At 33.4% G+C, this 25,629-nt stretch overlaps 1 protein-coding gene across 5 annotated transcripts in view; it reads left to right on the forward strand.

Annotated features, from left to right (window-relative positions):
* TBC1D5 (TBC1 domain family member 5) overlaps nt 1–25,629 on the forward strand; it is a 479,919-nt gene that overhangs the window by 283,886 nt on the left and 170,404 nt on the right. For all 5 annotated transcript variants that reach the window (XM_045856992.1, XM_045856988.1, XM_045856989.1 and 2 more), the window contains 4 exons: nt 6,383–6,471; nt 7,937–7,987; nt 8,074–8,143; nt 13,357–13,529. In XM_045856992.1, the coding sequence (XP_045712948.1) occupies nt 6,383–6,471; nt 7,937–7,987; nt 8,074–8,143; nt 13,357–13,529 (383 nt within the window). The remainder of the gene's footprint in view (nt 1–6,382; nt 6,472–7,936; nt 7,988–8,073; nt 8,144–13,356; nt 13,530–25,629) is intronic.

Below are 25,629 nucleotides of genomic sequence, written 5' to 3' on the forward strand. Positions count from 1 at the left end.
GTATGTATAAATATTGTTTCTAAGTACAGGATTTATAAATGTGTGACATGCTATATAAAAAATAAAGTACCCTTTTACTCCTTAAAACTTGCCAGTAATATAACTTCAGAAAGTTCTTTTAAATGGCTGGGGTGGAGGGAGAGTGGTAGGGTGAAAAGGAGACAACTGTACTTGAACAACAATTTAAAAAAAAATTTTTTTTGAAATTTAAATGATATTCTTTGTGACCCTGATATTTTATTCATCCCTTTACTAAAGCAAAAGATTGCTGGGTTATTTTTATTGAAATGTAAATTATTTACTTACTGTGTAAAGAAGTATCTAGGTTTCTACTTGAACTTATGGTATTCTAATAAAAATATGTCAAGTTGAGTATTCATATATATTTCACAAAATGTGTATTCATCGGGAATCCAGACTAAATCAGTAAATTCTCTAACAATCAAAAGTTATGATCTATGTCCAATTGATGACCACCTAATTTCAGTGTAATATACCAGAAAACACTTGTATGGTGAGAGCAATGCATTTAATTTGAAATAAATTTGATCAATTTAAAGATAATAAACCAAGTCATATACAATTGTCCTAAATAATACGTTTGTTATTATATACAAAGAATACCCAAGGAACTAATTTTATCTTAGTTTTAATATTAGTACTGTATCTTTATATTGATTACATGATAATTGCATGTAATTACATGAATTATAATTAATTATATAAATCACTGTGTAGAATAGGAAATGGAAAAAATATATCGCATTCATAATGCCAACCAAAACTATAAAACACCTAGAAATAAATTTAACAATATAGGCACCAAAGCTATATGAAGAAAACTATAAATTGTATTGAAGTCTATAAAAACAGACTTGAATAAACAGGAAAGTGATAATGTTTATAGATGAGAAGACATTAAATGAAAATATTCCTTCTTATCAGCTTAGTGTATAAATGTATTATCATTCCAGTGATAGTCTTAAGTGAGAAATGTGACTTTTAAAAGCTGGGCGATAATAGAAGAGGGCAATAATAGTATATGGCTTTGTAGAGTTAAAAACATCTAGTTCTCACTACGTGTTCATGTGGGTAGCTGTGGTGGCTGCCATTATTATAACCATTATTAAATATGTGGACTTGCCACAGAATTTAGGGAAGATAAGAAAGGCGAAGGGAGATAGGAAAATTTTTATACAGGTTCTCTGATCAACCAATGTGATGGTAGTGTGGGGGTCAACAAGGAGGTCAGTGGAGTAAACTAAAAACAGGTTCAGTTACATTTGAAATCTTAATATTATAAGATAGGACATTTTTGTTAACTAGCTTTACTGGGCTTTCTATCTAGAAAAAGGGTCAAATTATACTTCTATTGGAAAGTAAATTCAAGATGGAGTGAAGATAAAAATGTAAAAGCAAGAATTACACAAATATACTAGAAAAATTAGGATAATTTTAAAAAATAATCTCAAGGTAGGAAAAGCCTTCCCAAGCAAGATATCCAGAGGTCATGTGCATAGTCCCAACACCAAAAACAAACACACAAATAAACAAGCCCAAAAGAAGAGACTGGGAGGAATGGAATCTCTATCAGGATAGGATTTGGGGGGAGCAAGTAACAGAAAATCCCCCTCAGAATGACTTGAACCCTATGGATGTCATGACCTACTCTGCAAGAAGAATGGTTCCACAGCATTAACTATCCAGGTTTATTTTTATTTTTCCATTCTCCTCTTCTCATCGTGTTCACTTTTGTCATCAAGCCTATCTCCTCATTGTCTCTTCTCCTCTTTCAAATACTTGAAAATACTTCACAGGAAAAGATTTGATAGCAAATCAAGTCGGAATAAAATTATCCCATTACACATTTGTTTCCCCTTTTTGTTTAGAGAAAGAAAAAAAACTAGATTAAGGAAGTCTTCAAATAATGGAAAGAAGTTCGCTGGCAAGGAACGAAAACGTAGTAACTGCACACGCCATCATCTGTGATGTATGTGGCCCACTGCATTGTCAAGGAGGACTAGGGAGGAATACGGAAGATCAGGTTCTTGATAATTTAGACCAGGACTGTCAACACTGAGTAAGGAAGTACTAACTTACTCCTAGGTGTCAGTTAGTAAGACTTAATCACTCCCTGTATATATTTAAAACCCTATCGATTCTTTACACAAAAATAATACTTTTCTGTAGAAGGACTGAATATTTAGCCAGATCAAATTTAAGAAAAAACCTTGAGTTTCATCACAAGCTGTTAAAGCTATTATTTTGTACTAGGTGACACCCCGTTTAACATCGACCATATTGTTAATAGTTATGGGATTTTATTGAATTAATGAGACTGTTATCATGTAGTAGAATGTCTTGCTGAGTTAATTGAAACTGCAGAGATTATATAAATGGTATTAATGAACTTTGACTGCCTGATGCCTCAGCCTTAATAAAGACTGCTTGGTGAGCTAAATGAACACAGGCAGATAAAAGAACAGGTTCAATTTTGTGAGCCTACAGGCTGTTGATGAGGAAAACTTTGTTACCTTTAGTTTCAAATGGCACGAGCCTGGAGTGCAGTGACTACTAACGATCCAGCAGAGATAAAGGCTGTAAGCGAGCAGAAGTGCTGACGATGTAGATGGAAACAAAACACACATTTTGAGAACCAAGAAGGATATTGATAATACGTTATCTTTTATTATGCTTTGTCAAATTTATAGCACATTAATGAATTTTTGATCATTCTGTCTAGATCTCTTTTCCTTTAAAGATGCCTGTATACTTGCCACTTGTCATTATTTTCCAAGTTTTTACTAGTCTAGAATTGAGGGTAAAACCAACAGTGTCTTCCAAGTGTATTTAAGGAAATACTCCTAGTTTAGATGGAAAGCAACATTGAATTTGTAAAAGGTTGTCTTAAATAGCATTTAGGGAACTCTTAATTTCTGTTATATAGAGAGCACCCTAGTTATTGATGTGAAGTATTGAAATATGATGTAGTGTTATTCTTTTCCATTTTTTTTTATGTTGTAGTTCACCTTTTATCATTGTGTTGCTCTGTTGAGTGGTGAATATTTCATTTTCTCAGTCACTGTGCAGTGAACACCTTTTATGTGCAGAGGCTATAATAGGAGCTGGGTTTTGTGTGTGTGTTTGTGTACACACACATATTACTTACCACAGTTTATGATTGTGTAGTCACTGCTCTGTTCATTTTATTACTGTGTGTCTTGCTGTCTAGACTGCGTGCTTCATAATGGTTAGGAGCATGCCCACTTCATTTACTTCTCTGTTCTCACTGCATCATGCCTAGTTAGTAAATAATTTTTTAAATAAGTGAAGATGAATGATACTCAAACAAAATAGAGAATGTGGAAAAGGTAGTGTCACAGAAACTAGAAGGAAGAGAACATTTAAAGAGGTAGGAAGATGCGTTTAAGCAAGAAATCTTTGTTATCAAATTAGCCATAAGTAATTAGAAAATACACTGAAAGAAAAACACTCATTTAGAATCACCACCACCACCACCAACAATAAAAACCTAGTAACAAACCCAATAAAAACTATGTAGTTCTATAAATTTTTGGATTGGAAAATCTGGTGTTCTAAAAATAATCTGTTTTCTTCAAGTTAATTTTAATGCAATGCCAATAAAAATTGCAGTATTTGGTTTAGCATTTAAATACTGAGGCTCCCTTGGATGAAAAAAATTAAGTTAGAATACGCAAGATCGTTTTGAGAAAAAGGATAGAAAATAGTAATAAAATATTTTGTAGCTTGTCATGACAATAGTAAAAATCTTTTTAAAAATTTGCTTATTTATTTGATTTTTCTAAGCACACATTTTAGTTGGCTCCCAGGACCCTAATAAATAACCTAAAAAGTGAAATGGAGAAGACTCACCATCTCCACTGAGATAGCCTTTAGTGTGTGTGTGTGTGTGTGTGTGTGTACATTAAAGTTCTTACTAAGAATATTCAAACCAATGGGATATCAGTAAAAGCCAGAAAAAATGAGAGCTAAATATTCAATTTATGGTAAAGATGACATTTTAGAATTCTTAGCAGAAGACGGGTTATTCATTTAATGGTTATCATTCAATAAATTAGTTTAACTCTTTTGGAGGGAAAATATATATTTTTAAGGCAAAATTAAGGACTAGATAGATAAATAATTGATTGTAAAAAGAAAATTATATACTTACCTAAAAGCCATCTGTGAAATTTGATGAGATTTTATTACATTTTTTTTGTTAAATTTATTGGGGTGACATTGGTAATAAGATTATATAGGTTTCAAGTGTACAGTTCTATGATACTTCATCTGTATATTGCATTGTGCCCACCACCAAAGTCAAATCTTTTTTATCACCATATATTTGATACCCTTTATACCATTTACTGCTCCCAACCCCTGTTCCCTCTGGAAATAATATAGAAAAAGTCAAGAAGCGTATGATTTCACTCATATGTGGCATATAAAACTGAAAGCAACAAATGGACAAACAAGAAAAACAAAAACTCATGTACACTGACAGGATTTTTTTTAGAACACTACAGAGATAAGTGAGGATTCGTGAGATGGTGATTTTATGCTTGAAAGTGAGGGAATTCTTTTTGAAGGGTAGCCTAATGGAATATGCCAGAGACTTTACCAAATGTCTTTAATCATTTACACAGAAATTCTGCTTCTAGCTACTCTGTCTTATGGAAACCATCGCACATAGTCAAAACAAACAAACAAAAAACCCGTAAGGATATCTAGCACAGTTTTTCATTTCTTTTGTTTTTCGGTCCTTCTTTCCTTTCTTCTCTCTCTCTCTCCCTCCCTCCCTCCCTCCATGACCCACGCTTCCCCTTCTTCAACCCTCCTCTTTCCTTCTTTTCTTTTTTGTTTTTTCTTATGTAGTTTTCTACAATGTGTAGCTATACTTTGATGATTGAAATTATGGCATTTAGTTTTTGGAATAACTTGAGATTTTTTCAGAATATACTCCTTGTGATGACGATAAAGCATACATGGAAACACAGCTCCATTCTTTCTGGCTCTCTACCATGCTCTTCTAAGGCTACTCTTTCCAAGGTTTGTTTAGTAAGGACATCGATCCCTAAAAAGATTGACGTATGGTAATTTGTCCTAAATCACAAGTAAATTGTCAGTGGAGCATAAATTATTTTGTAAAAATGTCATCAGGTCCTTCTAATTCAAGACTAGGGATAACTTACAGTGAACTCTGAAAGAGTTGACTTTTATATTATTTTGTGATAACAACTAGTTTCTTAAGAATGGCACAGTTCTACCAGACTGTGCAGAAGGCTGTGTGACTGTCCTTCCAAACAGGAAGCCTCCTCTCTGTTCACCAGCAAAACCATTTTCTTCTGTCTTCTTGTATATTTTATTTTTATTTCCTTTAAAGGTGGTGTTTGGTCTAATGTTTTTATGCTAGGTCATCCATAGTTATTAAGCAAAAGGAAAATGGTAATTTGCTCACTTTTAGAGGCAAAAAGGTGCAATTTATTTTTAACTTGCTAGAATATGTTCTTTTTTATGCATAAGAGGAAAAATATCTCAATTAGCAAGGCAGGTCACTAATGTGAAATATCTTATTTCCCCAGAATAATGAGTAAATAAAGGATTTTTGTAATACCCTTTTAAAGACAACTTAGTAGTTAATATGTCTGTTTGTGTCTGCCTATTCATACAATGCACATGTAAACACAATATAAGGAAAAAGATTCATAGTGGTGAAATCACTAACTAAACTGTAAAGTAACTTTATAGTTGAAATTAGACAGGAAAAATTTATGGTAGTCTTCAGATTGTACAAGTTGAAAATCATAATTTAAAAACTTCGTTTTCCATTATACCTGCTAAAGGTTGTTTCTTTTATTATCCAACATTTCCAGCCAGCTGACTTCAGCTCTTCCCAAATCTACAGACATCCTAATTTTAAGCCATTATATAATGAAAACATTGGCTGCAATTTCCTTAGGTCTACGTTTCTTAGTTGCCCTTCTTACTGCAGATCTTTACACTGTAGCTCATGATTATAATTTGCATAAATGAAATTCATATTTATGAGTACAGATCTTGAAGCAACTGACAGGTGCGAGGTTGTCTGCCATGCCAATTTATTGTTTGTTGTGTGTCGTTTAAAAGAGAACTGCTCTCTACGTTTTAAAGCAGAATACATAGTGTGGTTGAATTGGAACCAAAATCTGAAAGTAAATAAAGTCTCATTTTCTAGCTTTTCATGTTTATGCTTTTTTATATAATCATGGAAATGTTGATGGCAGGGAACTGGTTGAAGAAGCATTTAAGGGGGCTTTTTGTGTCTGGTAGTGGACTCTAAACACCCACCCCTTTCGTTTTTCTTGCTCTCGTGTTTCAGGGCATGCATGAGCTGTTAGCGCCCATAGTCTTTATCCTCCACTGTGACCACCAAGCTTTTCTCCATGCCAGTGAGTCTGCACAACCAAGGCAAGTTTTTATATAAGCTCCATCTGTTTTTAAGCCCTGCTGTAATCTTTTTTGCCTCAAAATCTTTTAAATTGAAGGCACTTTTGTAAATTGTAAACATTTGGTTGTGTTTCATGTGGTTGATTGTTAATTCCACTTCATAGTTGTAATCCCAGTGCAACTGTGGGCAAATTTGGAAACATAAATATCTTTGCAAATCTTAAAGAGAGGCATAATTAATGAATTAAGAAGAGGAAATTTTTGTTGTAACAGCAAAGTGTTTAAGACTGATAGTGTTCATACGTACCATCCTCTGATGACCCATTCTTCTACCACAAACTGCATGGGAACCTGATCTGTGAGGTATTTCTCCAGGTGTGACTCAGTTCTGGTCATAAGAGAACCACAAAGAACTCAAGTCTGTAACTAAACAAAAATGACTTATGTGTTTGAGATACATTGATTTGTTGATTTCAGCAAATAACTTTAGTAATTGTATTTAACTTCAACTAATTGTTAGAATTTATTTTCTAACTTAAGATACTATAACTGATGAGCCATAGAGGCAGCCGGGAAGCATCTTGGGAAAGAGGGCTTTAGGATTATAGAATTTTGTCAGGAATACCCCACAGGCTAGTCCATCTATATGCAGAAAAGAGAAAATTATCATATACTATCTTTATTAGTCAAATGTAGCTATCATTTGCTGGTCATATACTCAGGCTTTTGCTAACTTTTCTTTACCGTTTTATACATTAGTATTTTCTAGTTTCTTTTGAGTTCTTTAATCAAACTGAGTTTACTGGATCTGACCATAGTAGCCATATCTTAAGTGCCTTTGTTTAGTTATTCTAAAGAATGATAAAGATGAAGTTAGGATTGCATCCTGTTTTCATGTCAGTCTCGTCTTTTTAAAAACATGTACGTGGAACATACTTCACAGCAAAGTACCAATGATTGGAAATAGCTTTTAAATGAGTTGGGCATGCTTCTTTAGCTGTTTCAATTCACTAAAATGTAAAGGCAATACTAAAATAGATTCAGAAGAGGTACTATCACTGATTAATTGATGTTATAATATAGTAAAAATAGAAACCATTAAAAGAAAATAATGTTTTGATATGGTATACTTCACCAGTAACTATATATTCTTTTGTTTTGTTTTAGACAACAGGCAATAGATTATGGAGTAATCAATTCATTCTAGACCAGGCACATGCAAGGAACATGTCACATTTGTATTTGTTATTTGGAATAATTAAATATTACTCACTGTGGCACAGACAAGGCAGCTAATTTGTTTCTGATATTTATAGAAAGAAAGGATTCCATTCATTAATGGAGTTCCTCTTTTTATTAAAAAATGATAATTTTTTTCATTTGTACATTTTGTGAAATTTGGCTTCTAAGTATAGAGTAAAGTAAACTCTGTATCTCCTTCCACTAAAAATTTACACATTTTGACTGCATGTATTGCTTTTTCAAGTGAGGAAATGAAAACTCTCTTGAACCCGGAGTATCTGGAACATGATGCCTAGTAAGTACAAAAAATTGTTATTTTAATTTCTATACCATATTTATTTTAATGAAGGTTTAACAGCATTATATTTTTCTAAATTTTAGTGCGATGTTCTCACAACTTATGGAAACTGCTGAACCTTGGTTTTCTACTTTCGAGCATGATAATCAAAAGGTAAATGACATGGTCTAGATCTTTTTCGTGTATTTGAAGGAACAAATAATTTCAGTAACAACATATAATCAGAGAATAGAAGCCATTATTATTACTATAAAAAAGAAAATATAAAAATTCCTGTGGAAAAGATTGAATTGGGATCTAAACCATTTCTCTGATAGTATTGGCAGATATATACAAAGGTAGCATAAACATTTATGTATAAATATATGGAAATTTGCTTAATACATGTATATAATATCTTTGCAATATAAATTTTTTAAAATCGTAAATTTTTAACAAGTTCATTTATTTATTGATGTGTTGCTATCCTAATGAGTTGATAGATGTATTGTTAACTAAAGTGTATAGATAAACTCTGTATCAAATAGGTTGTTTTACTTATGTATCATTATTGAATTTACACATACAGCATAAAAACCATTTTCGTTACTCTGTTATCCTGTTTTTTATAACTTTTATTAGTCAACATACTGTAACATTCACTTTTTAAATGTACAATTCAGTGGATTTTGGTATATTCACAAGGTTGTACAAAAATCCTCACATCTAATTCCAAAACATTTTCATCACCCCAAAAGGAAGCCCCATACCAATAGCAGTCACTTCCCATTCCTTCTTCTCTGGAGTCTCTGCTATTACTAATCTTCTTTGTTTTCTACTGGCCTATTCTGCATATTTTGTAAAAGTGGAATTATACAATATGTGGCCTTTTGTGACTGATGCCTTTTATTTCCCATAATGTTTTCAGTGTTTGTTCACGTTGTATATACATCAGTACTCCATTCCTTTTCATGGTTGAATAATATTCATTGTGTGGCTATACCATATTTTATTTGTCCATAAATCAGCTGATGGACATTTGGGTTCATTTTACTTTTTGCTTGCTGTGAATATTGTGTACAAACTTTTGTGTCAACATATGTTTTTAGTTCTCTTGGCCTGTCTCTAAGAGTGAAATTCCTGAATTATCTGTCATTTCAAACAAACATGTATAGTAACTTAGAGGTCATTGTGGTATTTCCATTTTTATTACACAATATTTGAAAAATTGAAAACTATTCTGGCAAGGGGTGTTAAAGAGTTTTGGACATATTATTTTCTATATGATTAATTTCTTTTATCTTGGGATAATTGATTGCATTCTGGTTAAAAACCATGTATTATTCAGTCACTTCATTCCATCTCTTAAAAAATGAAGTGGATGACTAATGCTTTTTATGCTTTTGGTCTAGGTCAGGGCAAACCACTGCCTGCAAGCGAATTTGGCCTGCCATCTGTTTTTGTGCAGCTTGTGACTTAACATGCCTTTTGCATTATTAAATTGTTGAAAAAATATAAGAAGAATATTTTGTGACATATGAAAATAATATGGAATCAAATTTCTATGCTCATAAAAGAAGTTTTATTGGGATACAGCAAGCCTATTTATTTACTTACTGTCCATGGCTGCTTGCTCATTACAACAGCAGAGTTGAATAGTGGCAACACAACTGTCAAGCCTAAAATATTTCCTGTCTGGCTCTTTACAAAGAAAGTTTGCCAACCCCTAGCCTAGGTGACAAAGTCTTCCTTCAGCAACACGTGAACATGTCACCTTCTGTAAGGGTTATTAGAGCAGAAATTTACTGTCACTGTATATGATCACATGTGGTTTGAAACAATAATTTTATATTCTTGACAAGTGATTTGATGAAGTCATAGACTTGTGTGAACACCAACATCTAGCACAGAGAGTATTTGAATACATTTAAAACAGGTATCATGATTATTTTATGCAGTGGTCATTTTGTATTTTATAACTGATTCACTATATCTAAGAAACTGGATGATAAAAATGTGAGGGTTACCATTTTTCAGTTTTACTTACTTATGTTGACATCACTGAGTCAAGTTCATGAAAATAGCTAAGGTAACACAAAGAAAGGCATTCATTTTATCAGTGAACACAAAGATGCTGTGACCTCGGAACCTTTACCGTATATTAATTGCTTGCATGCATATAGCAATGAATAAAATGTTCCTTAAAAGCATGTCTAGTGAATCCCCTTTTAATCCTCCTATTTTTATTTTATTTTCTGATTCTCTCACCTTTTTAACAAAGGAGTTTGAGAAATTAATATACCACTTTCTTATTCAGTTCTAGTTCCTTTGAAAATTCAGTTACATCGCATGCTACCTATTTCAGCAGTATTTCATACTTCTCATAAGACTTTCTTCAAGAAGCACACAGTGCATTGGTTTACCTAAAGGCATAAAATCATTATCTCATTGCATCCCTGTAACAGTTTGTGGACTGACCACATTTACTGCTTAATAAAAGATTAAAAATTTTTCTAGTTTTATTGGTAGTTATTCCATTTGATCGTATTTGTTAAATGCAAATAGCATTCTTTGTTATGATAAGCAATCCTGATGATAACGAAGTATTTTCAATACAGAATTTCATTAATTATAGCTTCTCTTTTGACTTTTATTATTTAGCACTTAAGTGACCTGGAACATTATTTCTGAGTTTAGGTGTAAGAGATTTTGTTATAAGTATTCTGAGCACAGGAGAAATCTTTTCAAACTATGGTTTATATAAGCCTTAGACTACACAAGTCTCTATTAGACATTTGAAAAGTGAACCTAGATGTGCCATTGATTAATGACAACTCATTCTAGTCAAACTAGAAATTGATTATGTGATTTCATTAAGTTAAACCTTTTTAAACAGGTTAATTTAGGATCAGTTCTCCCAAAGCCAGTGATTGTATCTCTATGGACGTATGTGTATTCAAAACCGTGAGAACACTGGGTACAGTGATCTGTTTTCCACACAAGTATTAGAAACCCTGTCTGAGATCAGTGCTCCCCACCCCACACTGTATGGTGTTCAGCTGCACAGGGTTCTTCAGTAAATGAAAAACTACATGACCAAAATACATACATGTTAAATTGCTTGTTTTTAAAGGAAACTTGGCTTCAGAATAAACACTACCTTTGAATGTTAGTAGTATCTTACAATTAACACAAATCCTTTAAAAAAGTTATTTCAATTTAATCAGTAGGAAAAAATATTAATAAGAATTAAAATTTTTAATTAAGTCTTTTTAATTAAAAAATTTAACAAGAATTAAAATTTTTAATTTGAAGAGAATATTGATATTACAGAATTGGAAAAAGGTGTCTTAGATGTATATTTTTAATAATAAATGACCGCAATGTAGAGATTTCCTCTTCTCCCATTTATATAAATTAATGCAAACTAATTAAATTACAAAAATTAATGTGGACTTACATCTTTCAGACCTAAAGACCCTAGGACAGACATGTAGGAAGTACAAAAGACTGCATTTCTTTCTGTGACTTGACATGATCCTGGAAGTTAGATGGAACTCCTTCCACGAACTTTTTCCTTATCCTAACACATTTCTCCTCTCCCCTGTGCTTTCTACCAGCCTGATCAGTCACTGGTCTTACATGGAATTCTAAGTTGTTTTCTCTGTAGTCTTCCCCTCAAGACTTTGAAGGCTAGAATTTTACCTTATTTTGTGCCCCTGAATCTGGTCCAGTGATGAAAAGATGTTATTCTAGACATCTCACAGTTTGGGAGGCCAAGAAATAGTAAAAGATACTGCAGTAGTAGAAAAGAAGATAATTAAATAGGGCCTTGCACTTGAGCCACATCTTTAATTATCCTTGAGAGCTCTTCAGTGGAAACACTGGGATGGGATATTCCAGCTAAAACAAGGCATCCCAGGATCTCTGGAAGTGATAGCTGAGACTCACTAATGGATGAGTGAAAGACTTTATAGACCAGGTTAAGTAATTTTTTTTCTGAGTAAAAAATGATGGGGAGCTATTAAAATGTTTAAGGAGGGCAATTTGGAATACCTAATATCTGCTCCAGATATATCACCAGACATTTTGGAAAATGGATTTAAAAGCAGGCTAAATTAGGGGCAGTGAGACAGGCCCATTAGGAAGAAAGAAATAATTAGGGCCCCAAATCAGGTTGTTACAGTAGAGCTGTAGAGGAGGAGACATATAAGAATCCCCTGAGGAGCTAAAATTGACAAAGTAGGTGTTCTGATTGGACGACGGGTTGAGATAGGTGTGGGGAAAGGATGAACATGTGTTTGAGCAGAAGATAATAAACTTAGTTGTGGTCCTCCTGAATTAGACACCCTTTTGGCAATCTTAGAGTCCTTGCCAAGATTCGAATGTATGGTAGGCACTCGAGAGTTCTAGGTTATGAATACAGATTAGGATGTCTTTGGGAAAAGAGTTTTGGTTGAGGGACTCCATATGACTGAGATGACTCAGGGAATTGCATGTAAGTAGAGAATAAAACCAAGACCAGAACTGTATGGAAAAGCAACATTTGTTTAGTAGAAACAAGAATTTGAGGTAGAGAAGTAAACTGAGGAGGAGTGATAGGCAGACAGTCATGATAGTTCCGCTGTAAATCCCAGTTTGGGGGGAGGTGGAAATCGAGGACAGTATCAGAAGAACTTAGGTCAGGCATAATATATTGAAGGAAACCATCAGATTTGAGGAAGGAGTTGAAGTTTACATGAAAGCATTACAAGGAGTTACAAATGTGTCTGTCTTACTGTAGAGCATGAGAAATGTTGTAGTTGACCCATATAAATTTTTTTTTAATCAGCTATATTTTGATCTGGAAAGTTTTTAAATCTTTTCTACTTAGCTTTTTAAATTGATCAAAAGACAGAGACTATCTTATTTTCTAGTACTAATTTCCTTTCTTTTCTGACTTTTTTTTTTACAGTTTTGAGAACTCAAATTAAAAATATACTTTTAGTGTTTTTCATGTTTTAGTTTTATGCCACAAGAAATATGTTTTCGTCTGGACTTGAGTATTCTGTTAAGGTGCTGTGGCTGACTAGATGAACTGGCCATGGACAAATAGACTGGAGGCCACCACTACCTCTAGCCAAATTTGTCTTGTAATAAGTAATGTCACGAGAGAAACTGGCCAGGGAAATATAGGTAGAAAATATTTTAGAAGGAATTTTCTGGCCTTTCTAAGCGCAGTCGTCCATGTGACAGTCAGTGTGTGTTTCCACATTGTAAGCATTTGCAATAAGATGATTTAAGTTCTTATTTAAACTCCCACTGATAAATGTATTCAGGAATAGTGTCCATATATTTGTTCATTTTATACTGAAATATAATACATGTTCCATTTTTCCTATTTTTAGGGGAAAGAAACATTGATGGCTCCCATCCCCTTTGCTAGACCCCAGGACTTAGGGCCAACAGTTGCTGTTGTTACCAAAGTCAACCAGATCCAAGATCATCTACTGAAGAAGCATGATATTGAGCTTTACATGCACTTGAACAGACTAGAAATTGCACCACAGATATATGGGTTGTAAGTATTGAAGTATAAACGTCACCTCTACCTAATTATGAGTTACGATGATTTTTGTATGTCCCAGATCCACAGGTGTAAGAGCAAGAACTGTTTGGCTTCACTTCATGTCTCTTTTCTGGCCTATGTGCCAGGCTCTCTGCACTCACGGCTTTCACATATGATCTCTAATCTAATACTCCCACTAAGCCCATTCACTGAGTGTTACCCATTTGTTACAGAGGAAGAAACTAAGGCTTACACATATTAAAGACTGAAGTCATAATTCAGGTCCAAGCAGGATTAGCTCCATAATCTGCAGAGCCAGTGCAAAATAGAAATGGATAGCCTCTTTAAAAAATCAAAATAAGAGTTTCAAGATGGCAACAGCAGATAACTAAACCAAGCAGTCTACAATGTACAAGGCAGCATAGGTTGTACATACATGGAGCCAGCCCCAAACCCAAACAGTCCTGTAAGATACCCATGTTCTTTTCACTTTATTGTATAGTCTTCTGCTCTACCTCAGAAGTGCATTTTGAAAAGTTAGCTCAGTGTCCCTCACAGGGAACATAATATATTAATCTTCAGCAACATAACCTCTGTAACGTGCTATGGCAGACAAATGAGGCAGTCACTCCTGAGATGTCTTTGTATGTGTCTTCATTTGGTGGCTTGTAAGATGAGGAGGCAAATTACAAGATAACAGTTTTAATAAATATGAATTTGTTGTATCCTACTACGGACAACAAAGGATCCTTTATATTGAAACAAGAGGGCATTCATATTTGCTGGGCAGTTCCTTGGTAGATATTTTCTCCAAATTCCTTCCTCAATTAGGCAGAAGATGGAAAATTGAAAAGATAACATTGAGATGTGCATAGTAAATGCTCAGTAAATATGACTTCATTATTCAAATTATGGAGAATCTCATACAAACCGAAGGGTTAGGACCAATTCATTTAGTCCAAAGTGAAGAATATCAGTGAGTGTTTATGTTCTCATGTTTCACAGAGTCATTCACTAATAATAATTCACCTTTCTTTTCTGGAAGTTCTAAACTATAATTGAAGACATCTGCTTTCCTCTTTCTAATGATGCTTGTTTTCGTTTCTGTGACTTAAGCTTGACTTCAATATTTGGGAGCAGCTCCATCATTCCCACTGGAAATAAGAAAATTATAGGTAATGTGGGAATTGGGCAGCACTGTAGGTTATTAATGAATTGTGATTTACTACACTTATTGGTCTAGCTAATATGTTTCTGTTTACAGACATAAAAGTTATTTTAAAATAGGTAGTGGCAAGGCTAGAAGTTGAATTCTGTTTTTCTCTACTGTGCATTCAAAAAAATTGGTTTATTTAAATACGAAACTGGTTTATTTAAATACAAAAATAATAATTTTATACCCTCAAAATTATTTTCTGAAGTCTAGAAATTGGTCTTAAATTTGGGGGAAAGAAATTAATGTTGAACATATTTATCATTTCTTTGAAATGCTTTGTTCTTCATAACTTTTTTGTCTGAGCTGGTGCTTTATACTGCAATGGTGTTGGAATAGACTCGAGTACAATGGTTTATTACCATAGTGTTCCTTTCCGTCAGCTTTCTCTCCACCATAGTGATTCATGGAGCTTCTTTGACTACAGACCAGCACCTTACCAGTAGAAACCCCATGATCCATGATACAATTACTCTCAATCCTTTCCACTCTGGTTTTTAGCAGTACTAACAGTACCAAGGCTTTCAGTAACCATAGCTGACTTATTTATCCCTTTTTTTTTCTTGTATAACATCTCATCTGTGTTATCTAAAAATACATATATTTTTAATCTTTGAAGAAGTTACTCATTCTCTTAATTGCCCTGTACTACATTTTATAAGTGCCAATGGTTTTATATACTTACTTCACTTTTTAAATTTGGTTTTATTATTTCTACTAGCGAGGCACATGAAAGGCCAATGTGATTTTGTTTTCCTATTTCTTTATGCTAACTTAAGCACTACTGCTCGTCCGTATATTTCCTATTGAGCACTGTTCTAATCCTTGGGAACAAAGAGTAACATTAGTATAATAAGAATAGCAGTTAGAGGCACAGAGTTTGAAATAAAACAGGCTTGTTTGCCCACTTTGAGCCTTGTTTTCTTCATCTGTGAAATGGAGATTTAAAGTAATGCTATCTACTTCCTAGGGTGCCTGTGAGAATGAAATTTTAATGTACAAAAATCATAGTGCTGAGTATGTAGTAAACATTATATATATATGTTTCACATGCTTTTCTTATCTTGATCTGTCATTACCATTACTTAATTAGGCCTATATCATGGCTCTGTGAATGCGATGAACTGTGTGATTCATGAACTACTTCCAGCTCTGGCTTTGGCTTTCTATATTTTCTTCATTAAAGTATATGGGCCATTTACAAATGGAAATATAATAGCCATCCTTTTAGACTAGTGCTTCCAAAGAGATAGTGTAGAAGTTGAGAGTAAACTTTTAGAAACAAAATCATAGCAATTTGGCACAATAATTTCATGTCCACAAACCTAATTAATATTGTATCTCATTGAAATGAATTCAGATATTTTGTTTTATTCCTTATCTAAATAATTACTGATACTACTCTCTTCCTTTTGGAAGAAAGTTGGTAATTTAGGCTTATATTCAATATTAATACTTAAAAATAATTATTAGAGTTTGAATTATGTAGACAAATATAAAATAATCAGTTTTCAGTTAATAAAACCTACTCTTCCTCAAGGTGATATCAGAATCCATAATTGTATCATCTAAAATATGATTTTATTTTTGCCCTGGCTGGGTAGTTCAGTTGGTTTGAGCATCATCCTGATATGCCAGGGTTGTGGGTTTGATCCCTGGTCAGGACACATACAAGAATCAACCAATGAATGCATAAATGAGTGGAATGACAGATCAATCTCTCTCTCCCAAATCAATAAATAAAAATTTAAATAACTACATAAATAAAATGTGCTTTTGCATGCCAACTGTTTATAGAATTTTAATTTTCAAAAAAATATTTCCTTATATACTAAAATATTCTGACAAAATTGATAACAATGTGATAAAAATGTCAATAATGAATGCACCAATGGAAAAATATCAATATCAATGATTTGTTTAGAAAGGGTACGAAATCATAAATATATGTTCACATGGTAGGAAATGTATTAGCAAAATGAAATTTGTACTGAGTCCAGGTTTCTAATTTTAATCAATCTTAAGCAGTTCCATGTGGTACATTAAAACTTACTGAAATCTGCTTTCTAATACGATTATAACTATCATTTATGAAAAGGTTTTGCAATTTAGTCCACTTTCAGAAGTAGTTTTGTTCTGGTTTTTGTAAGAGAATAGATTGGGAGAGTCTTGATGCGGCAGATGTGCCACAGTAAACTTATTTGTTGCATTTGGCAATAAAGTCAACAAAATTAGAATTAATAATTAGCTAAAAATGTTCATTGTACTAGCATTGGCTAAAGTTATTCCAAATTAGCTTACCTTAATTTTAAAGAAATTGATGATACTTACCTTGAAACATGGCAATAAGTACCTATGATCTTGAATGTTATGCAATAACTTGCTTATTAATGTTGTTATTTTATGTGTATAAGTGCTTCATTCCCTGGATAATAGGGGCTGATTTTTCTGTTAAGAATGTTAAATCAACTTACTATTTAGGTTACACAAAGTTATTTTGAAGTTAAGTATTCAATACTTTATAAGCAAGATTATAAAAATAATATTTTCTAAAAATAATTTACACTGTTTTTCATTAGCCTTGTGAAAGATTATTCCTGTTTCACTTAGAATGAAGTTTCTTTTGCCATAATTCAAATAATTAACTTCTTCAGTTGTCTTTTGTTTGCCTATTTAGATGTATATCATACTTTTTTAAAAAATATGTTCTGTAGGGGCCTGTCACTGCACACTGCATATTTCCAAAGTAAAGCATTGGCAGCATTATTTCCAACTTTCCTAGGTAATTTCTGAGAGTTAGTGTTGTTGTTTTCTTTTTTTTTTTATCTTTCTTTTACTGTGAGAATAAGTAGCACCTTGGGGTTATTTTTGTAAAAAACTTCTGAAATATTAGTGTCACATTTCTGTCCCTGAGTACATACTTGTGAGTCCAGAAGAGCCTCAATCATAGCAGATTCAATATAAAGCTTCAATACTGTTTTTACTTAATACTATTTCCAAAGAGACCAAAAACTGAAGTTTAAAAGTAACAATTTTTGCTAGGCCAGAGTAACTGTGTTTTATTATTACCTTAAATATATTGAATCTATATATTTTCAACCACATTTTATAGTTTGGTATAAATAGACTACATAATAAGCATCTGTGGGATATGCAGTTAATGTCACTTTTGAGGAAAGACCCTCATAACACACTTGGGCTTTGACATTCTTAAATTATGAGCTCTTTAAAACACTCATGGGATAAATTTCATATCTCCCAAATGTTTTTATACATCTTCTGTTTCCCTGATTTTCTATTTTCTGGATTACCAGTTCTTTCATTGTGGTGCTTTATAATAATTTAATTAGGGAAGTTTTTGGTCATTAAGTAATTTGCTTAATTTTGTGATATAATTTTAAAATATTTGTTCTAACACATATCATAATGTTATTATGTATGACTACTAAGTTTTTTTATACTATATTTGAATTGTAAACATACGGTAAAAGATGTAACTCTCAGTCATGGAAGTCATTATAATTATATCCCTAAGAAATTCTCTCAACAACTTAAGCAAAAAGCTTCCTATTCTAAGCACAGGTAGTGGTTAAAATATTCTTTTCTTTTCAATGGGCTTTATCTTATACATTAAATGTAAAAACCAGAATGAGGGGTTAGAAGGTGGAGATCCAATGATACTTTGTTGCTGTATACCACTGGGTATTCCTCCAGAATTATTCCTTTTGAAAAAGCTTACTATTTACCTTTCTATATGAAGAATTATCATGATTATAAGAAGTATGGGGAAGAATGATAAATTATTTGAAATAATGATTAATAATTGTCAATATTTATTGAGTGTTTTCTGTGGGCTAAGACTATACTGATGGCTCTACATATATTATCATTTTTATCCTTAGGACAACACATTGTGGTAGGTACTGTTGTTATCCCCAGTTTTTAGATGAGGAATTAAGGCTTATAGAGGCTTATTCAGATCAACCAACTACCAAGAAGCTGAACCAGGCTTTGAACTCTTGAGCCTACATTCCCACTCTGATTTAGCTTTGTCTGTGAATATGCTAGAAAATTAAGGCACTCACAGGGCTTGTGTGTCAGACTGGATCATGAGCCAAATGCAGGGTGACCAGATTAGTAGCCAAGACCACGCCAGTACAAGGCCTTATGATCAGAAGTCTTATTAGTAGCAAGGAGAAACCAACCTCCTAATAGAAAATCAAGGAAACTGGACAGCCCAAGGCCCATAGCCATGCCAAGGATTAGGACAAAAAGACTTCAGGATCTCTACGTAGAGGTACCAGGAGCAAAAGTATAGGTAAAATAATAAACTATCACCTAAGGCTTAAATAATCACCAATACAGTAAGTCCTCACTTAATGTTGTTAATAGGTTCTTGGAAACTATGACTTTAAGCAAAACAATGTATACCAAAACCAATTTTACCGTAGGTTAATTAACATAAACATGAGTTAAGTTCCCGTGGCATATATCTGGTCACTAAAACATCACTTAACCTCTAAATAAAGACCCAAAACACTTCTAATATTAAACAGTCAAATAAATGTGAGGTATATATAATTTTAAGAAAGATAAATAAGAACATGAGAGATAATTATTTTTCCAACCCACTTATTCCAGTTCAGGGCCACAGGTGGCCTGGAGCCTACCTCAGGAGCTCAGGGCACAAGGTGGGAACAACCCTGGACTGGACACCCTTCCATCTCAGGGCCACTCGCACACACAGCCACACTCCCTTGGCCTGGGACAGTATAGACATGCCAGTTCACCTAATGCGCCTGTCTTTGGGATGTGAAAGACAATATAACTGAGACAAAACCCATGCAGACATGGGGAGGACAGGGCAACTCCACACAGACAGTGGCCCTGGCCAGGAATTGAATTTTTTTCCCCTCATCAACAATATAATGAAATGACAGGAACAAAATGACTTCATTCGAGGAGATGCTATACTCACCTTCTTTATCTCAGGCTGCTGGGTAGAAAAATAAGGAAGTGGGGAGGGTGAGATAGGGGTAGTTCTATTACCTTAATCTTAAATTTGACCTACAAAAAGAATTAATTGCTGAAATAGAAGAAGCAGAATCTACTGACAAAGTAATCATGAATTTTAAGATAGTCAAAGGTCAAGAAGGAAAAGTTGTACCCAGTCACACATGTGCAGGTTCAGGAAAGGTACCACCCACATGCCTTTCTAGGTAAAAATGTACTTTACCCACTGAAAGGTGAATGAAAATAAAACAAGCAAGGGAAAATCAGGTCCTAAAAGACTGCTAAAAAGCAAAGTGACCAGTATGATATGCATGCAATTTTTAAGAAGAATAATCTGAAGCACAGTAAAATATAATTTAAAACATTATTTGGATATTAGATCTATTTAAATCTACTGAAATATTCAAAATGAGAAGTATGAAAGTTTACATAATTCATTAGCACACATAGAAGAAACAAAATATACTATTTCCCTGATGTTTCTAATCACTAAAGAATTTTTTGGTTTATAAATTTCCTGTAAAAGAGTATCAATGCAATAGGATTATGAGGATTAAATGAAAAGAAAATCATACAGAGCCCAATAATTGACACATTGTAAACACTCAGTAAAATGTTCATTGTTATTAACTTTATGTGCCTGACTCATAACACTTAATACATAGTGATAATAAGAATAACTAAAGAAAGTAACAAGAGTGCTTACAAAGGAAGCATAAAACAAGATGACATAATGCCATCAAACATTAGCTGTAGCTCACTATACATAAATGCTTTAAGCGATTGCTTTATAGCCAAAATCCAACTCTGTGCTACTTAGAAGAGGCACCTAAAATAAATTGATATGATTTAATTAAAAGAATACAGAAATGGTAATAGTGATATAAAAATATGCTTTGAAACAACTTTGAAACAAAAGCATTGAGTTTGTCTGTCTTGTTCATTAATATATCCCATACGCCTCCTTAACAAAACCTGGAACATGGTAAGCATTCTGTAAAGCATACTGTTGAATGGATGGGTGAATGAGGAAGAAGTAAAAACAAAGGAAGGAAATATCAGAAACCAATTATATAAGGAATAGAATATTCAAAATATCTTTGGTGGGAAATTTTCTATTTTTGAGAAACATCAACTAATATGTATTAAAAATTAGTAACTATGTATGATCCCAGGTGGGTACTTGAATTATCAGGGAAATCACTTTGCATAATATATAATTATCTAACCACTATGCGGTGTTCCTGAAGCTAATAGAAGGTAATACTGAATGTCAACTGTAATTGAAAGTAAAATTTAAAAAAATAAAAATTCTAAATAATTAGTAGAAAAATACATGAATATATAACCAATTTTCCAAAGACCATCAATTTTGTAAGAAAAATAGCAGTGAAAGATATTTTACAGGGTAAGTTTGAATTTGTAAAGACAAACTGGTCTTTCAAAAGAATTGTACAAAAAGAAAATTTTTAATTTTTATGTGTAATAAACCCTTAAAACTAATAAGAAGCCACTTAACCATATAGAGTAGAAAACTAAAGTGAGCCAAACTGCATAGGGAAAACAATAACAATTGCTAATAGAGGGATGGGCAGAAGTAGGTTTGTAGTTGTGAGTATGTGAAACGGTTTATCATTATGTATCATTATGTAGCATTATACTATTTTCCACTTGAACAACTGGAGGCCTACTTTTGCCCACCCCTGTAAACATAGGAAAAATGTTTCAAATATTTAAATATTCAAATATTTAAAGAATTACAAATTAAATAACAAAATATAATTTTCATTTAGATTGAAAAAGACTAGAGAAAATTTTACTCAATTATAATATAGTCCATTTGGGAGACAATTGAGAAAGTGAACCAAATGCCTGGTAAAGTTGTGCTCCTTGACTCACGGTTTCAAATTTAAGAATATAGACACATATTAAGGGAATTAGGGAGCAGAGGCTTGTCTTAAAGCATTTTTGTCACAATGTTACTTGTGATATGAAGAGGAGTGAATACATTTCTAATAATAAAGGAAATAATACTGGAGTAAATCCACTTGATAAAATGTCATGCTATAATTTAAGTGATGTGTAATCCCAAAATATGTTTATGGTATATTCTAAGTGAAAAATCAGGAAGAAAAAGCATGTAATCTGTTTTCCTAGTTTAAAAAATTATATATGCTTTTATATGAAAATTAGAGTGGAAACATTGTTAACAGTAGTTATATCTAAGGGATGATGGATGGTGTTTATTTTCTTTATACTTTTTGTTACTATCTCCATTGTCTCTATTGATCATAAGTTGATTTTATAAGACAAAAATGTGAGGGCAAAAGTAACAATGTACTTGATTATTGTTAATGAGTACCTGTGTCAGCATCCAGAAAACTGCAGTAGCTCGAAGATGTCTTTGAACCATTGTCAGTAATTTTTGAGGAATTAAGGGAAATGGAGGAGGTAGCAAGAATGCTTAATATGAAAACACTCTGTTTTAACATCTACAATGCATCAAATGAATTTAATTCAATCTTTTAGACAATATTTTAGAGCTTTTTGAAAATAAATGAGTGCAAGTTCTTAGGAAAGGAAATTTCTACATGGAACTATGATGCGCTCACCAGAACAATTTGGACAAGCTAGAGCTGTGGTGGTGGTGGTGGTGGTGGTGGTGGTGTTTCCTGTCAAATTACCAGATTAGAGAAACCTTTTGACTGAATAGTTTAATTTTACCCTTTTTCTATAATATTCTTTTGTTTAAACTGGAAAATTTGTAGACTGAATGATGTTACATTTAGGCTTAAAATGAAGTTTTATGGAACAACCATATTCAGTGAATATGGGTAGCATATTGTGGCCCAGGTGGAGTGTGGTGTCTGGCAGCATGCCATAGGACTTTATCACTGACCTGCACAGATTCCCAGCATTTTTAGAGTCTTGAAGGCCACTCTTTTACCTGCTTGTGAAATGCTTCAATCCAATTTGTATAAGGTCCATATTAAGTAATAGATTATTTCAACTTAACAAATCTCTTATTGATGAGTTTGGTACCATTCCAAACAGGTTATTCCATGACAGATTTCATTCACCTCTTCACTGTACCCCTGCCCCAGTATTAATGTAACAAATATTTTTTTAAGATTTTTTTATTTCTTTTCTTAGAAGGAAAGGGAGGGAGAAAGAGAGGGAGAGAAACATCAATGTGTGGTGTTCTCTCACGCACCCCCCCCTACTGGGGACCTGGGCTGCAACTCAGGCATGTATTCTGACTGGGATTCGAACCAGTGACCCTTTGGTTTGCAGGCCTGCGCTCAGTCCACTGAGCCACACCAGCCAGGGCACAAATATTTTAATTTGTAATAAATATTAAGGATTTGTTAACAAGGAGCTCACAATATTGCATAGAGAGAAAAAGAAATGAGGTTTGAAATATATAGACTTAGATGAAATCATGACTTTAATACTCCATTTCCTATTAAAGTTATGTCTAAAGTAGTCAGGATAAATGTAATGATTAGTTTACTATGATATATTTGTTAACAACATTATTTTGATACAATGTAATAATTAGATTCATGTATAATCTGCTATTGGAACAAAATATGAGTAATACTTTACCAGGAATGCATGTGGCTGCAAGTAACAGAAACTCAACTAGCAATTGCCTAAACAAATGACTGGTTATTTTGTTGTTGTTATTTTGCCTAAAATGTAACAAGTCTGGAGGTAGGCAGCTACTGGCAGCGGTTCAGTGCCTTTACAGTATGGAGACTTGCAGATTCTCTTGGCCTTTCTTCATGATTGTGGCTAATTGGTCTCATGATGCTGTGATAGCTAGACACGAGTTATTCAGCAGTTCAGCAAACTATTGTTCAAGTCTTTGTATTTGTTCAAAAGGCGGTGCCAACCTTATTTACCCCCTTTGATCAAGCAAAGCAGAAACTCTCCCAGCAACCACCTCTAGAAGACATAGGCTTAAATCTCATTGGTAGAATTTGTGTATATGGCCAACCCTAACTACAAGAAAGTCTAGGAACAGGGGGTAGGATTTATGGTTACCTTAGACCAGTTGTGCTCTATCCCCTGGAGCTGGGCACATTCTGGAGTTGGAGTCATGGATTTGGCAATTGAAAGTTTTTTTTTAGCTGGCCTAAAGTTTTAGAGGAAACTCTCTAGAAGAGATGATACCTAGGATGGGTCTTGAAATATAAGCAAGAACATACAATTAAAAAATGTAAGGACCTCATTCAAGGAGAAAAGTATGAACAAAGGCATGTATGTCTGAATATCATCATGATATAGGAAACACTAATAAGTTTATTAAAACTAGAGTACATTTTGTGTGAGAGGAAATGAGGAAAAGGAGGCAATACCAGGACATTGGAACTCTTGTATACCATGCTAAGAACAATTTAAGTCTATGCTTTTCAATAGGTAATAACCACATATAGCTACAGAATTTAAATTAATTAGAATTAAATTTAAAAATTTAGTTCCTCAACCACACTATCCCTATTTCAAATGCTTACTAGCTACCTACATGTGATTAGTGGCTACTCTGTTGGTCCTCATAGGCACAGAACATTCTGACCATAGAAAATTCCACTGGACAGCATTGGTTTAGATCTTTATACTGGGGGCAGGCAGAGGGGGTGGCACTGAAGCATGATGATTTTATGATCATATTTGTGGTTTAGAATAATTGCACTGGTTGCACAGTGGTAAAGAGATTGTAGGGGCAAGTAAGATGGGGGCGGGACACAATGATTAGCTGCTAAGTAGTAGCTTATATATTCTAAAAGGTAGATGATGGAAACCTGAAACAAGATAAAAGCGGTGAGGATAAAGGTAAGTGGAAATATTTGGAAGATACCAAGTTGCTAGAATTATCAGGACTTAAAATTAATTGAATATGGAAATGAGGCAGAGGGAAGAATCAAAGGTAACTTGGAAACAAGGTTAATGATGGTAAAAATCACAGAGATAATGAAAAATAGATCAAGAGATTTCAAGGGAAAGAAGAATTTAGTTACGGATATGTTGAGTTTGGAGTTTCTGTGGGACCACAGATACGCAGTAGACAGTTGAATTCTATGGTTCTAGAGCTTTGGCTAGAGGTTTGGAAATATTGGTTTGATAGTTCACATACTAACTACATGACACTAATAGAAATTGCTAGTGAAGTGAGACAGGTGAAGGACAAAGACCAAATCCATAACATCCAGAATGGCCAGCCATGTGTAACTGACTTTTGAGAATGTAAAACCTTAAATGATTTGGTCTAATTAGCATTTTAAATAAACCACTGTAGTTTATGTATTTGAGAGACACCAAGACTAGAAGAAACAAGGGTACCACTTACAAGGACTTTTGTCTGGGTAAGAATTGCTGGTAGCAATGAAGGAGAGGCAGTTTAAAGAAATGCTTTACAAATAGATTCTGTGATTTGGTAATTACCCAAAACATTTACCTTATACAATGTTTAAATACAAAAGGCTTATGAGCTTTGAGAAACCAGTGATTTGCAATATGATCTTGGAATGCTGTAGCTAAAAGGACTAGAACATATATTTGGAAATGCAATGTTTACATAGACTGGGATTGTTTTTCTTCTTTCTAAAATCCTGCTTATGGTTTGAAATGTCTTCCATTTAAATGGTTTCTTCCACTACTGTTTTGGATCCTAGTTAATATATTGGACTAGTGAAAACAACCAAAAAACAAATAATGGCATTTTAATTTAATATATTTGAATGGCTTTAAATGCTTCCCAAGTACCTAGCTGCTAACATGAAGTATTTACGATGGATGTTAAAATGCTTCCAAAAAATATAACACATACATTTTTATACTAAACTTTTTAATTCTGCAACTAAGACCTCACTATTAAATTAT

The sequence above is a fragment of the Phyllostomus hastatus genome, unplaced genomic scaffold, assembly GCF_019186645.2.
Source record: "Phyllostomus hastatus isolate PE091 unplaced genomic scaffold, TTU_PhHast_1.1 phas_scaffold_129, whole genome shotgun sequence".
In the NCBI taxonomy this organism is placed as follows: Eukaryota; Metazoa; Chordata; class Mammalia; order Chiroptera; family Phyllostomidae; genus Phyllostomus; species Phyllostomus hastatus.